This window comes from Dermacentor silvarum, chromosome 1, assembly GCF_013339745.2.
Source record: "Dermacentor silvarum isolate Dsil-2018 chromosome 1, BIME_Dsil_1.4, whole genome shotgun sequence".
NCBI lineage: Eukaryota > Metazoa > Arthropoda > Arachnida > Ixodida > Ixodidae > Dermacentor > Dermacentor silvarum.
This window is the reverse complement of record NC_051154.1, coordinates 305,641,556-305,655,887: the sequence shown is the minus strand read 5'-3', so window position 1 is coordinate 305,655,887 and position 14,332 is coordinate 305,641,556. Positions and strand designations below refer to the sequence as shown.

The following is a 14,332-nucleotide window of genomic DNA, read 5'->3' as shown; positions in this document are numbered from 1 at the left end:
GGACTGAACAATTATTTCCAAAAATGACGAAGTCCTTTTCGGATGCACCGCCGGCTAAAAGCTGCAGTAGCGAACAGCTTGACGAGGCTGAGGACCCTTACAAGGCATGAAATAAAACTTTGAATAAAGTAAAATAGATGCGAAATAAAGGTTTCGGCGCCATTTTCAACAATAAAAAAATTCACAGTGCATTAATCAGCAGTTTTCATTCGCCTACTCCAATTTCTTACTTTCCAACTCCAATTTCTTTATTTTTTTTAAATTTTCTCACTGCCAAATAATTTTTTGGCAAACAGAAAACGCGGAATAGTTTACAGGCGAAATATCTTTACCGAATACGTACAGTGAATTAGCCCATTGCGCGCGGTCGCCGTGATGGAGTCCCCAGAACCAGCTTCTTGCGTGAAAGGTAGGCAATCGCTGAGAGCAGACTATGTGAAATATGTTCTTGTAATGTGCTGTCTGTATAACCAAATGGAGTATAACAGAATGAAGCCTCTTGCAATGCAGCGATCGCACGGGTTGGCAGCGACCGACTGCGCGTCTACACGGATGTCCGCGCGCAATGTTTCGCTTTCGCTATGTCACGGAGCGGCATATTTTCGAATGGTTTGGACGCTGATTAACGACACGCCGAATTACGAGCGGCAAACACGTGGGCTCCTGACTGTGCAGCGTACAATGCATTCGACATCGACACGCCGAATTACGAGCGGCAAACACGTGGGCTCCTGACTGTGCAGCGTACAATGCATTCGACATCGACACGCCGAATTACGAGCGGCAAACACGTGGGCTCCTGACTGTGCAGCGTACAATGCATTCGACATCGACACGCCGAATTACGGGCCCCGAAGTGTGCGCGTACGGCCACGTGGTAGTGCCGGGATCAGCCTTGGCCCTTGACAGTGGGAGAGAGGCTGATCTGCGGTTCTTCGTCCATAGTGAGAGCGCGGCCAAGATTGTTGGGAGCTAAGAGAGCTGAATTCGGAGAATGCTACGTAGCGGCAGTTTCCCTACCTAGGGAACTAGGGAAGGCAGAGGCTATTTAAGCGCATGTTTTGGGCCCTGCTGATTAGTCTAGAAGCTGAACCTATGCGCTGCTGAGAAGCCGTTGGGGGGCTAGTGCCGTCCAGTATCGCCTGGGCCGCCTGGCCACGTCGGAACTCCGAGGAACTTGTTGACGTACGAGACGTCAAACCAGCGTCTGCAACGAAGCTCACGGTAGTTCACCTCAAGTTAGCTCAACCTGCTTGAGAGAAGTCGTCAGATCTAGACTCCCGGGAAACCCAGCCCAGCAATTCGCATCCACCTCGACAAGATCGGCCACCAGCATTCTTCGGGAAAGCTTTGTGCGTCGACTTCATGGTTTATGGACTTGCTGCTGCTGCCCGGCCACGCGTATGACATCGTTTGTTTCCATTTGTTTTCTTTTGAACTTTGTTTAGTGAAATGCTGTTAAGTGTATTCTTGTGTATTTGATCCTCGCACTGTTTCATTTTTAGATGTACTGTTAATCGCTCGTATTTATTTGTCCTTATCATTGTGTTAGATTAAGTTCAGGTGTGTTAGTCTGCCTTGTGTTTTTTTTATTATGTTATTTTATTAACTTGTGTGTATTTAGCTACGAGCGCGTTTTAGCACCGTGCCGTGAGCTTTAGGCCGTAGCGTATGAACATTTGACAGTACACAAGCAACCATTCTTGTTTGGACGCTATCAGAGCTGTTCAAATAAAATTTCGTTATAACTATAGGGACTTCGACGCTATACGGTGACTCGTGATATATGTGCCGTCGCGACGATTCAATATTCTTTTTTCCCCTCTAAATTCTTGGACGTTTCAATATCGCTATTTCTCAAGTTGTGTCGCACTGTATGTTTATCGGTCTTCTCAACGAGCAATTTCCCGCTGCTTCTTCTTGTTAATCCAGTACATTCATTGTTTGGTGGTAACACAAACATGAGCATATGCCATGCCTTTTTTGAACGTGCTTCTTACCGTTCCATTTCCATTGTGGTGAACTTGCCAGTATCTAACATCAACAAGTTCATAGACCAAATTAACCGGGCAGCGCGCGCGCGGGCGAGCTTCTCGGTGCGCGCTTTCTGCTGCACTCATCGAACATCGCAGCCCCACCGCCGTAGCATAAATCTTCCTCGCGGAACTGCTTGCTACACACCCGAGTTGTAGCCGATGGATGCTTGCCTGTTCTAAGATTCACAATCTAAGCAACACGCGGCTTCTTGGCGTGCGGGTACATGTGGAGGCTGACTCCGTTGCGTACGCGTCAGGCACTGCGGTACCGAGCAGTAGCCTACCATGTCGGACGTCTTCGAAGGCAGCCACTGCCTATTATAGTGCTTTCAAGTGTTGTCAAGCAGGCACCCGAAGCAGGAAAACGTCCCCACTTAATCAGAACCGCAGCGCAGGCGGGACTTTTAACTTTCGTTTTCAGCTCGCTTCGGCGCTTCCGAAGCAGACGACGCGGCGGCGGTGCCCACGTGATCCCTCATACCATGTCACGCCGACGGTGGCGCCAGCTTTTCCAGTGGTGGAGCTCGTCTTCAATAGAGAAAAGAACCAGTCGAAAATTGCCTGCAGCGCGGTGCATGAAAGGACGGGTCAGTATCGGGCGGATGTATACTTCAAAAAAAAAAAAGAAAAAAGGTAGTGAACTTTTTCTTCAACACCGCACACTACCTTGCCAAGAAGGTAAATGTCATGCTCACAGTGTTATAAAGCGCGATGAAACCGGTCACATGCGCGTCGATGTTTGCTGATAGTTCCGCCTTCATGTTTGAGTTAACCTCAGTCCGGTACCAGAATGACCCGCTGGTTGTGAGTAATCTTTCGGTGCACGACACGACCTTACTTTTGTGCAACAACAGCGTAGTACTCTAGGAAGCTGTAAACGCAGTCATAGAGCTTCTCCTTGCCAACACAATTGTGAGAAGCTGCACAAGCATGCAGTCAACGTCTGCGCCAAAGGTTGCGCCAGACGCGTCATTCCATCGACTTAGAAGCGTCTGCAGGCGCACAGCAAGACGTCGCGGCACAGGTCATGCAAATTAGTAGACAGCTTCTATAGTTATTTAATTATCGAGAGCAGTTCCCTTGAAATTATATATATATATATATATATATATATATATATATTATAGGCTGATTCGAATTTGTCCGAAAACCTACGAAATATCGTCAGATGCGTTCACGTTACCGAGCTGTGACTGTGTTCTCGGCGGGAAAAAAGCGCGAACTTGGAAGGCGCTCATAGTGGCAGTGAACTCCTTGCGCGGCCTGCTCGGCAAGCGAAAAGTTCCTAATAATAATTTCAAGGGAACTGCTCTCGATAATTAAATAACTATAGAAGCTGTCTACTAATTTGCATGACCTGTGCCGACGTCTTGCTGTGCGCCTGCAGAGTCGATGGAATGACGCGTCTGGCGCAACCTTTGGCGCAGACGTTGACTGCATGCTTGTGCAGCTTCTCTAGATACAGCAAGAGAGCTGTGAAGCGATGACCACTACCTTACAGACCACTGCTGCCAAGCTGGTGCCCTGAACCATCGAGTCTCCTACAATAATCACTAGAGGGAACTCTACAGCGCTGCGATCGTTCATGCCACCATAGGAATGATGGGGAGTACACATGGATTTGTCTGATCTTCGTACTTGTGGATTCAGACGTTCTTGTGGCTTCGTTTATTACGCTTTATCTGGGCTTAAATTGCACTAAATTACAAAGCAATTTATACTTTTTTTAAGCAGAAGGTAAGAATGCAAGCACACATAATCGCTGCTAATTGCAGTGGTTCCCCCTGTCCATGCGTCCGTGGCTATAGTGGTTTCTCAAAAAAAAAAAAAAAAAAATCCCTCTAGTTTCCATATCGGGCCTCTGCGCTAGAGTGTTCAAATCCTGCCACCGGACAATTTTAATGTTTATTTGATTGTTTATAGCGCAGTACTTTCTTAGAAACGATTACTCTGCAAAGTCGCGAAGGACGAAGTTTAGGCAAATCCATGTACTCACCACCAATCTCCCATGCCGGCTGAACTGCTCTGCTGGTGCACCGGCCACCGGTACACCGGTCAGCCGGTGCACCAAACGCTTGTAAGAGAAGAACAACCACGGAGCCTTTTCGCAGGTAGTCAATCCTTTTTATTTTTGCTTTCATCGTCGAAAAAAAAAAAAATGGAAACCGTGAACAAAGCAACAAACGTGGGCAGCAAAGGGGAAAAAAATGCACCGCAACAAGATATTCTGCACTGCAGGATATAGACTACAAGTCTCGAAGGAGAGAGTCTCATATATAAGCTCTTTGTGTTTTTTCTTCGTATGTCGAACAACAAGTGCGCGTAACAGGGCTTAACAAAACACAGCCGCACCTAGCGTCAACTCTGCGCGCATATACAGAGCACCAACAGCTCGAGCCACAAACGTATACATACTAGATCAAGAGTACGTACACATTCACAAAATACAACTCGGGAAAGAAAGAAAGACATTGCGTGAGCTTATCGAGACACGCATTGTATAGCTTTCGCCAGGAACAGAACCAATCATCCTGGCCAAGTGGCCTCCAACGTGAGCCACGTGGGTGGTGCAGCACAAAACAAATGGCGGCTCCATCTAATGCCCAACATGTGCACATTTCTGCATTGGAATCAAGCACGCAGTCGATTCAATTTGTGGGCGCAGCGATACACTGTATATATAAGCTGCAAACAGCATTTTGACAAAGCTAACTTTTCCGCAAGTTACAGCGTGTCCCGGTAATTAAGAAGAAATGTTGTGCAATCGCTCACAAGACCCCGCGGAAAATCGGAGCTGGTAAATAACAATTCCGTCGACGCTTAAGCACGCAAATCCCAAAGTTTGAGCACGCAAACCCAAACGCACTGCACTTCCATACGAAAAAGCGCATCACCCTTTCAAATTCTAGGCTGCGCGCAAAGGTAGCGGAGACGTTATGTTATTCCGGTTTTCTTTTTATACTTTTTGCTTTTTTTTTGCTTGTTTGCTTTTGCGTCTCCTGTGCGGCCAATGTCACATGGCGCGTCATAACCTCCGCCACGGTTGCCTGCTATTTATTGATGGTTGTACAACAGCCAACCAAAGCCATATGTATGTATACGACGACGCCAAATACGTGGCGGCTTGCAATACCCTAGGGAGCCAAAGCAGGCATTACTAACTGCGGCGGTGGACGGCCACTTGTGCCGGACCATGGGTGCGATTAACGGCGACACGAGACAAAATACGGGGACTGCGGGGAAAAAAAATAATAGTGGAGAATAAATCTTTCAGCGAGCCCGTAGGCGATGCATCGCAAGCTTGGCGCAACGATGCTGAACCTTGCGGCAAGTCGCAAGTATAGCACATTAAACGATGGAGCTCGAGAAAACCTATAAAACCTATAATTCTGGGGGAGGCATTCTGTCGTTAAGTGTACCATGAATGCATATATTATGTATAATATATATATATAATCACCAGTAATTCACCAGAGAAATATAGATTGATAGATCAGCCTCGTCATTGGTATAGAGCACACTGCTGTGCATAGTGTACTATTTACATTAAATGTAAAAACAAGTACGCCCTCTATAGGAAGGACGCGTCATGCACGCCTGCGAGTATACAGGGAAGGTCACCCCCCGTAAGCGCGGGCAATTTGAGACATTTTTTTTTTCCCTTTGCCTTTTCTACAAAACGGTTATATTATTCGCTACATTGTAGAACTGGACCTTTCCTCACGAGAGAGCAGCTATGTTAATGTTTTTTATTTAATCATTACGCGAGTGTAAATTCAGCTATAGAGTGTACATAGCGTACATCGGAAAGATAGTCGGCATAGGCGTCGAAGGACAAGGTTTAAAAACGGGAAGGAGAGAGACTCGTCGTACGCCACACTCGAAACGTTGTGCTACAGTATGTCGTATATATAGCTTTATCAAACATGCTATGTTTCCTGCAATCGTGGTGAAAGGCATAGAAGTATTGTTTTAAGTACTCTGCAAACTCGCATCTTGCTTTCTTGCGTGTAAGTACGGAGCCGCTGCGCACGAAGATTCGCGAATGCAGTTCACCCCCCCCCCCCCCTCCCTCCCATTGCAGTGTCACCCGTTCATCTCAAAACATTCTAAATCAACGCGAAAAAAAAAAAAAAAAACGAGGGATAACATCATGTAACCATCAACAACACATACAAAAAAAAAAAAAAAAAAAAACAGCAATGACCGTCCATCGAGCAGACAAATCGAGTAAAACCACCCCCACTCGAGAACAACAGATAAAAGAAACGATAAAAACAAGGAAACAGCGATTTTTTCTTTTTCCTGCAACTCAACTAAACACGTATCACGGTAATGCGCCAAAACAAGCTGCTGAATGCACCACGGCGTATAAGAAAAAAAAAAATAAGAAAGCACGTCGCCGAACGTTTTTTTACTGAACACAAACCCAGAAACAAAGGTATATTAGTGTCCCCAAAAGCGCTTGGAACTCTGAAACTGACGACCGGATTTGGTCGGGAGTGGGAAAAAGGTGCAGGAGTACGGAAGCGCGTGGAAAGCTCCCTACGGAAAGCGAGAGGACAGTTTACTCGGTGGAAGGGTCAAAGGACGACTCGTGACTAGACTGACCCCGCTGCATGCCCGACACAACATTCGTATCATGCGTATCTCCTCCCCCCTCCCGGTCCCACCTCCACTTTTTTTTTTTTTTTTTTTTGTCAACCACGAGAGGAGGAGACTCACATGACACGCTGACATTCACCAAGAGCGAAGCAGTGCGCCTGCGAAATATTGCTCGGAATAAGAAATAAATATTGGAGCGCCGGGCTCCAGACGGACGAGTTCCACCCTACTTTAATTTTTGGCACGTGGATCGTTTGTGAAACAGTCGTCGCAAGACAGTTGCCTGACCCCGAGAAAGGTTTGGAAAAAAAAAAAAAAACTTGTTCGTGTCATCACTGTCCTCGGCCGGCACGTTCCGGCGAAGGCTGTATCGAGGGCCCCGCGCGCATTGGGTTTTGCCGCATCACAGCGCGCGTAGCTTCGACGGAGCCTATCCGCGATCTCTCGCGAGAATGCCTTCTCTGTCATAGTCTGTCGCGCGCAAACACGCGAGACTGCGACAGACGGTGCACGAGGAAGTTGAAACGCCAGGCGCCGCAATGTGGGTCGACAAGCGTCGGCGGTAGCCGAGAGACCTGTATTTCCGAGAAGCGGGTGCAATTGCGAGCAAAGTTCGGCTACAGAAAGACTGTCTGCGTCGAAGCAACACCTCGTAGATATCAGAGAGCCCAGGCGCTCTCGAAGCTCCCAATGGGAGTGCCAGCATGCTTATACCTCGGCCGCTCAGCGTTCGCGAAGATGCGCATATCACGTCGGTATCACCACTCTGTAGTCATCACTGCTGCAGACTCTGATTAACGTTCCCTTCTGCATAACCAAAAATAAACCGTTGTGTTCGTTTTATAATATCCGGGGAAAAATAAAGCATGCTTCACTCTGAAGCCGCCCCTTGAAGGTTCACAGTTAGGAAAATTCGCATTAAATATAACGATCAGTAACATTAAACAGTGCAGGCAACGAATCGGAACCGAGCGAGGCCTCGGGAGAAGTTCACTCGAGTCCTGGGATGCCTGCCAAACCGTCTATCTTCCGCGGCAAGGCAACAAGTACGGACCATCAAAACCTTCAGCCACCTCGCACAGAGCAAGATATGTAGCTTGAATCAGACACTCGGAGAGTAGGGGTGCCCGCAATAAAGATCAGTTGTATGCATCGGTTGCGAGGAAACCATTTTAATCTCGTGAACGCCGAGAGAAAAAGTAAGTAAAAAAACAAGACAAAAATAAAGGCTTTGCAGAGTAGTCTAAGCACATACGTTCGGTCATATGCATAATGGGACAATTTCTCAAACTTTCAAATATTCGTTGTTGGTATAAAAATAGAAAACAGTAAAACGAAGAAGAAAAAGAACCGTTGCTTTTCCCGATAATCTCAGAATCCTCGACGAACAGCGCCCTTTAAATCAATCCATGCACTCCATTGCACATCATGAAGGCCCGCGCCACGGAGAAGTATCTCTCTCATCGCTCATCAAATTCCCCCCACCCAACCAAGCAACAACAAATCACACAGCTCACAAGACGCCAAAATTCGAACCTTTCGGCGTACAGCAAGTCTCAAGGCAGTGATCACTTTCATCGTCGAGCTGCGTACAGCCCGAGAACATGCAAAATATAGACTTGACAATAAAGAACGTCGCGCTCGAGCACTCTCACTGTATACAAGGACGCTCGGCGACAACAAAAAATAAGTAAAAAAAAAAAAAAAAAACACTCGAAGAACGCGACATTCATTAACACGCCCTGCTGATAACAAAAAAGCAGCACGAAATCTCGAATCGATTAGAAAGCTTGCACGAATAAGTTGGAAGTGGTGGAATCCCAAATCCATATTTTGTTATTTTTGCCGACAACTGTATAGCTATGTCAGGAGCTATGCACCTTTCATTCATCCAGTTAGCTCAGAACACGACCGCTTACAGGCACGCATACGATCGTGTCCTATATGCGCTGGTATATATAACGGCACACTTTTTTTTTTTTTTTTTGCTCTCACGCTGGGCTTCGGTTTCTTGTTAAGTACGAGAATCGGAGAGTTACACATGTCTACACGGGATGTTGTAGAGGCAACGCCACCCACACGATATCGCCATATTACTCGCACGCCGGCTCGAAACGGCGCGCGCCCGAACTATGTATACCGGATCCCTAATCAGCGGGAGCGACTCGCAGCACTTAAGCCTGCAATACGAACTGCTTCACTAGGAGTCGCGCACACGTGGCTGTTCGTGGAATACGTAAACCGGGGCGAGTTGCCGACGCCACGACCGATTCACCTCCCGTACAACACGCTTCGGAACGGAGACTGAGCCTGGTTTGCGACACCGCGTGCGGCAGCGTTTCGGGTTTCAATTATTTTTTTTTCTTTAAACACACGCCCACAAACGAAGCCACCCACACGCAGATGTGGCGTTTTGGCACGAACACACAGGCCTGGTTTGCACTCGGGGCCTGCCATACGACAATACACTCGAGAAGTCTGACTCAAGCTCGCTGCCTTCGTTATACAATATGCTAGAAAAACAAAAGAAACTATAGACAGACCTTGTAGTGGGGTAGCGCTCCGGGGCGCACTGCAGATTAACGAAAACGGAGCGTGTGGCCCGTCGTAAAGCCGTACTTAATTTTGTTTTGCACGCTTCCGAAACTGCCAATGGCCGCCGCAGACATTCTGGAACTCGCTGTCTCTACACGCGTGCACACGCGCCACTGTATAGTGTTACGCACTAAAGCGCGAAGGAGTTCAAGAGAGACAAAGATTTTCTTCCCGTTACAAAGAGGGCCTAAAACCGACGCATGCATGTAACGTCGTCTATCTCTCGGCAGCGCGCCTACGCTACGGGCTACAGTTTTCGTCACAACCTTTTTTTCCACTTTCCGCGAACAATATAGCAGCGAGCGCCAGCGATGGCCTCGCGACGCTACTGCAGCGGTTCAGTGAGTTTCACTCGTGACGGAGCTCCTCTCAGTCACACGGGAACGAGACGCTTCAATGTTTCAATTTATACGAAAGGCGAACATGTGTCTGCGTAAGCCCCGACAATGTAGCTTAGCGCAGGCGGTGGGTGACGCCAGGCCTGAAGTGCCCCGCGACCAAGTCGAACACCTGGTGACGCCGAGACAGGACCTACACACAGCTTTCACTCTGCCGGACACAATGCGCGACCGCTGGACAGTCTCGCTCACACGACCGCAGCAGCGCGAAGATTCAATGCCACGCAGAGTACCCGAAATAAAATGCCCTTCCGTTACACGTGTACGATTAAAAAGCAGCCCGGTCAGCCACAACGAACCAGCCACCTCCGAGTTCGTAAAGGCGAAATTTTCTTTTTGGGATTGGGCTGAGCACTAGGTCAAGAGGGTGGAAGTGGTATTAGAAGGGAAAGAACAAATTTTTTTTAAATTAAACAAGGGAGGCGCGGGTGGCGATGCCTCTAGCGAGGTGGCGAGGCAACTTTAGAGGGCGGTCCATCGGGCGACGAGCTAGCTGGCCTGCTGCTGCTCGTCTTCTTCCTTGCAGGGTGCGCCCAGTTCGCGCACGGGGAGGTGCTTCTGCAGGGGGTCCCTGAGGCGACGCAGCTCTTCCTCGATCTCGAAGAGCTCGTCCCGCAGGGCGTTGTAGCGGGACACGTCCATGCCTTGGCGCCGGGCGAACTTGTAGAAGGATATCAGGAACTGGCGGTCGCGCACTTCCGGAAGCACGTAGTCCTGCGGCGGCAGAGCAGCAGCGCTTAAGCGGTAGACAGTATAATATGGCGCTGCGCGTGCATCTAACATATGGGCTTCGACCAGAGGCCGCCGAGAGACACTGCGCGTGAACTATGTATATGTGGCCCTCACCAGGCCACATAGGAAATTTTGGTTACACGCTGGAAGTTGTTACGCGCCCTCTAAGGAGTGTTTACCGCAACAATTTTTCAAATTAGTTCATTAATAGCAGAGATAGAAATATTTCAAGACGCGCGAACCCATGATTGCAGGAGGCGAGCGTCACCGCCAACAGAGACACTCCTCGTCTAGCCTCCGCAAGCGAAATTCCTTCCCTGCGTTCTCCCATGCCGGAGCCGGAGGATCGCGTGACGTCACGGGCCCCACCTTGTGTTCTCTCTGTCTCTCTCTCACACGTTTTTGGTGAGTGGCGCACTTCCGGTGACGGTCTCGAGCGCGAGATGTTGCGTTTGTCTCGTTTCGCTCAGCGGACGATTTTGCGCGCTCTGCACGAGAACACCTGATCAGTGCCACAATGACGAGCAATGAGGCAGGCGTGAGAGGATGAAAGAGCATGATCGCGGCGCGAGAACACGTTAGAAAATGACATGGTTTCGTTCTCTGCGCGCGCGACTACACGACGTGGGATGAAGCGGACGAAACGGAGGTACTTCTCTCTTGCTACGGTACGAAGTAAAACAAAAGCGCGCAGACATTCGGTTTGTATGTTTTATTATTTCTCTAAACTTTCATTCGTCTATTGCGACAACAGATTGAACAAATAACTCATATTGCCTTGAATAAGTCTCAAAGTCACGTGTCACCATGAGTGACGTCAGAGCACTGACAGGTATACGCGCACTTGGGCGATTGGCGTCCAGCTGAGAGCGCGGCGGCGCCCGCGAGAAGGGCGCTAACGGCGTTTGGTTTGAAATTTAAGCTCTTTGCGCAGCGCGTGTAATACTTAGCAGACACGATCGTTAGCGCGCATTGCATGCACTGCGCTTACTCAAAATGGCCAGACCTGGCGATCCGCATCATTTCGGGAGCAAAAGTGGCGACGAGCACCCACCTGGCGGGTGACGACGAAGTAGGCATACATGGCCATGGTGGTGCCGTAGGTGATGAAGTAGGTGACGGGCTCCATGATGTCCCACGAGTACTCCCACCAGGTGAGCCTGGCCAGTATGCCGAACTGGACGCCCATCAGGCCCAGTCCGAGCCACGACAGCAGCGTGGTGCGCCGCTGGGAGAGCGACACGAGCTCGCTCTTCTTGCGCTCCAGCGGGCCCAGCTGCTCCTTGACGCTGTGCAGCCGGTTCAGCAGCTTGCGCTCCTGCTCCAGCTGGTGCTCGTTCACGGTGAGGCTCTCGTACAGCCGAGCCACCAGCGTCTTCAGGTCGGACAGCGTCTGCGCCTCCTCGTTGGTCAGGCGCTCTGCGATCACACACACATCCGCGGCTGGCTTATCCGCGCCGGGCGCACCCCACACTGCAATACCCCTTTCCCCAAGTCCTGCGGGCCCTTTTCTATACCAGAGATGAACAACAACAAAACCATCGTCAGCACGACTTTTCAGCGGTATGCAGACGCACACGCGGCGTGTGTACCGACAGTGTTGGCCGTGCGAGATTCATGCAGCTTGTAGTACCCAGTGAAAACAAGAAAAAGGTGGCGATTATCAGTTAAGGGTAGAGGGGTGAAGAACCCTTTGCCCGCACGGCACGCTGCTGAGTCGTTAGGCGAGCGCCTTCGTATTCAAGCACCACTAGCAGAAGGAAGTATAAAAAAAACTGCACACCTATATACGGCGGCGGTTGGGCTTCATCAAGGGCAACAAACTTCAATGCGGATTAATTAATTGCTGAAGAATATATATGACTAATGTCCGCAAATGTTAACACTATAGCAGTGAATGGTGCCGTTTCAAAACGATCAATCATCGCAAAACACACACACACACACACACACACACACACACACACACACACACACACACACACACACACACACACACACACACACACACACGCACGCACACACAAGCGCGTGCCATGGCAGACTATACTGCGTGCTGTTCATATATGCCCACCTATAGATGGCGGTTCAACGAGGTAGACCTGGTTGTTGAGGGTTAGGATGAAGTTTTCCCGCAGGAGAGACTCGATAGTTGACGTTGACGCAATACGAACGCCATCTGCAAACAACAAAGGGAGCGTACAATAATATTTCATTTATCATAACATTTATAATATTTCACTAAACTTATCACCTGTGATCGATAATTGCGATCGCCGATTCCAGTACGCTGAAGTCGTGTCACACATGCATAACGCTACCCAGTAAGCAGCACCTTGTGAGAAAGTGCGAAAGTTTAACTGCGAGACGGGAACAAAAAGCCAAGGAAAAGGGCTTTCAGAATCAATTTCTATATTGTTTTTGCGGCAAAATAGTAGTTTTTATGCAAATTTTAATAAACCGGGGCGTGCACGTTGCGGCGAAAATTTTTTGGCGTTCTCACCCTCGTCGAGCCCGAAAAAAAAAAAAGCTCACGGCTCGTGATTACGGCGCGTCAGCTTAGCATTTCTGCCATCGTAAAAATTATAGGACGATACTAAACCATCATATTTACGATCTCACAGCGCCGAAGGAAGGCAAACTGGAAGGACAAATCGATAGCTGTCCGCCAGCAAATGTAGGTTTCAAATGCGATGGGTTTTATTTCTCCGACTCCCGAAATGTCTCGCTAGAAATGACAAATTTCTGAAAACGTTGAAGGCGTCATAAAAATAAACGGAAATTCTTGGGTAGAATTTTGAGAACACTGGAAAAATATCCTACGCTATTGTAGCGTAGCGAAGTAAACATAATAGCAAGCGAACGCCCATGCAAGGAGACGTTTCCAAAGCTTGTGGCAAGATGTAGACACTATGTAACGAGTAACTTGCTTTTTCATTTGCTCTGAGCTTTTGTAGGTTTTAGAACTCTCATCTAATGACCACGAAAACTCCTTTTTGTCTTGCTCTGTGCACCAGCAGAGGAAATGCTGGTGCACTGCATGCTTGAAGTAGGTTACTTTTTCGCAGCAGTTATTGCAGTTCAATTTGTTTGCTACGTGGTCAATTACATGTTGCGGAATCGGCATAACGAAACTACATGAAACGTGCCGACGTCTTTATAGAGCTAGCGCAACGGTGGCAGAGAGGCAGTCACGAGTAAAACATTTTCTTCCAGGCGCTCCGAACCAGTTTAGAGATCCAAAGTATTCATTCAAAGCTATCTCGACTCATTCTGCCGGAAAATGTCATTTATTCGAAAAAAGAATTTCCTCGACGAAACCTCCCACGGCACCTGTAAGCGCGTTTCACATCACCGACGCAACTCCCGCCATCTGGCCTCAAAAACGTTACAAAACTTCATTAGACAGCGTCTAGCACAAATTTGTACACACACAGTGAAACCAACCCAAGTTTCAACAACATTTAACTCCGTGCATATTGAGCAACTGTTAGCACGTAGCTGTGCATGCAGCGCGAACGCCCGCGTCCAGACGGCTTCACTGTTGAGCAGACCGGTTCATTGACCTCTTCGCAGGCCGTTGAAGCCATCTGCACAGCATTAGTGCCCCTGTATATGCTCACAGGGACACTATAGGCACCCTGCAATGCAGTTTGGCTGTACATGTCGCGCCACCTAGCAGCGGCGGTGAGCACCCGCGAGTAGGCCCGTACCGGCATTTCACCTTTGACCATGCTTCGCTCAGGCGCACCTGAAAGCTTCCTTTTCAGATTTTTCAATGGATTCACCGCGACAACTCGGGAGCTCCTCCGTGAGAAGTGTGAACAAAAAGAACATGCGCATACACTGCTGCTTTAGGTATTTTCACAACCGCGAAGGGGATGTCGGCATCAAATTGTGCCGCTTCCCTTCAAGAATGTGGGGAGAAACCCGGCGGCTGAAGGTGGATCGTCGTGGTTCGGGCCG

The 14,332-nt window shown here is 48.7% G+C and overlaps 1 protein-coding gene across 1 annotated transcript in view; it reads right to left on the bottom strand.

Moving 5' to 3' along the window:
• Positions 1 to 4,138: 4,138 nt before the first annotated feature.
• Positions 4,139 to 14,332, bottom strand: part of LOC119437276 (calcium uniporter protein, mitochondrial) — a 250,126-nt gene continuing 239,932 nt past the window's right edge. Inside the window, exons 5-7 of the mRNA XM_037704335.2 lie at positions 12,441 to 12,545; positions 11,421 to 11,785; positions 4,139 to 10,348 (exon numbers count right to left, since the gene is read on the bottom strand). Coding sequence (XP_037560263.1) covers positions 10,124 to 10,348; positions 11,421 to 11,785; positions 12,441 to 12,545 — 695 coding nt within the window. The 3' untranslated portion in view covers positions 4,139 to 10,123. The remainder of the gene's footprint in view (positions 10,349 to 11,420; positions 11,786 to 12,440; positions 12,546 to 14,332) is intronic.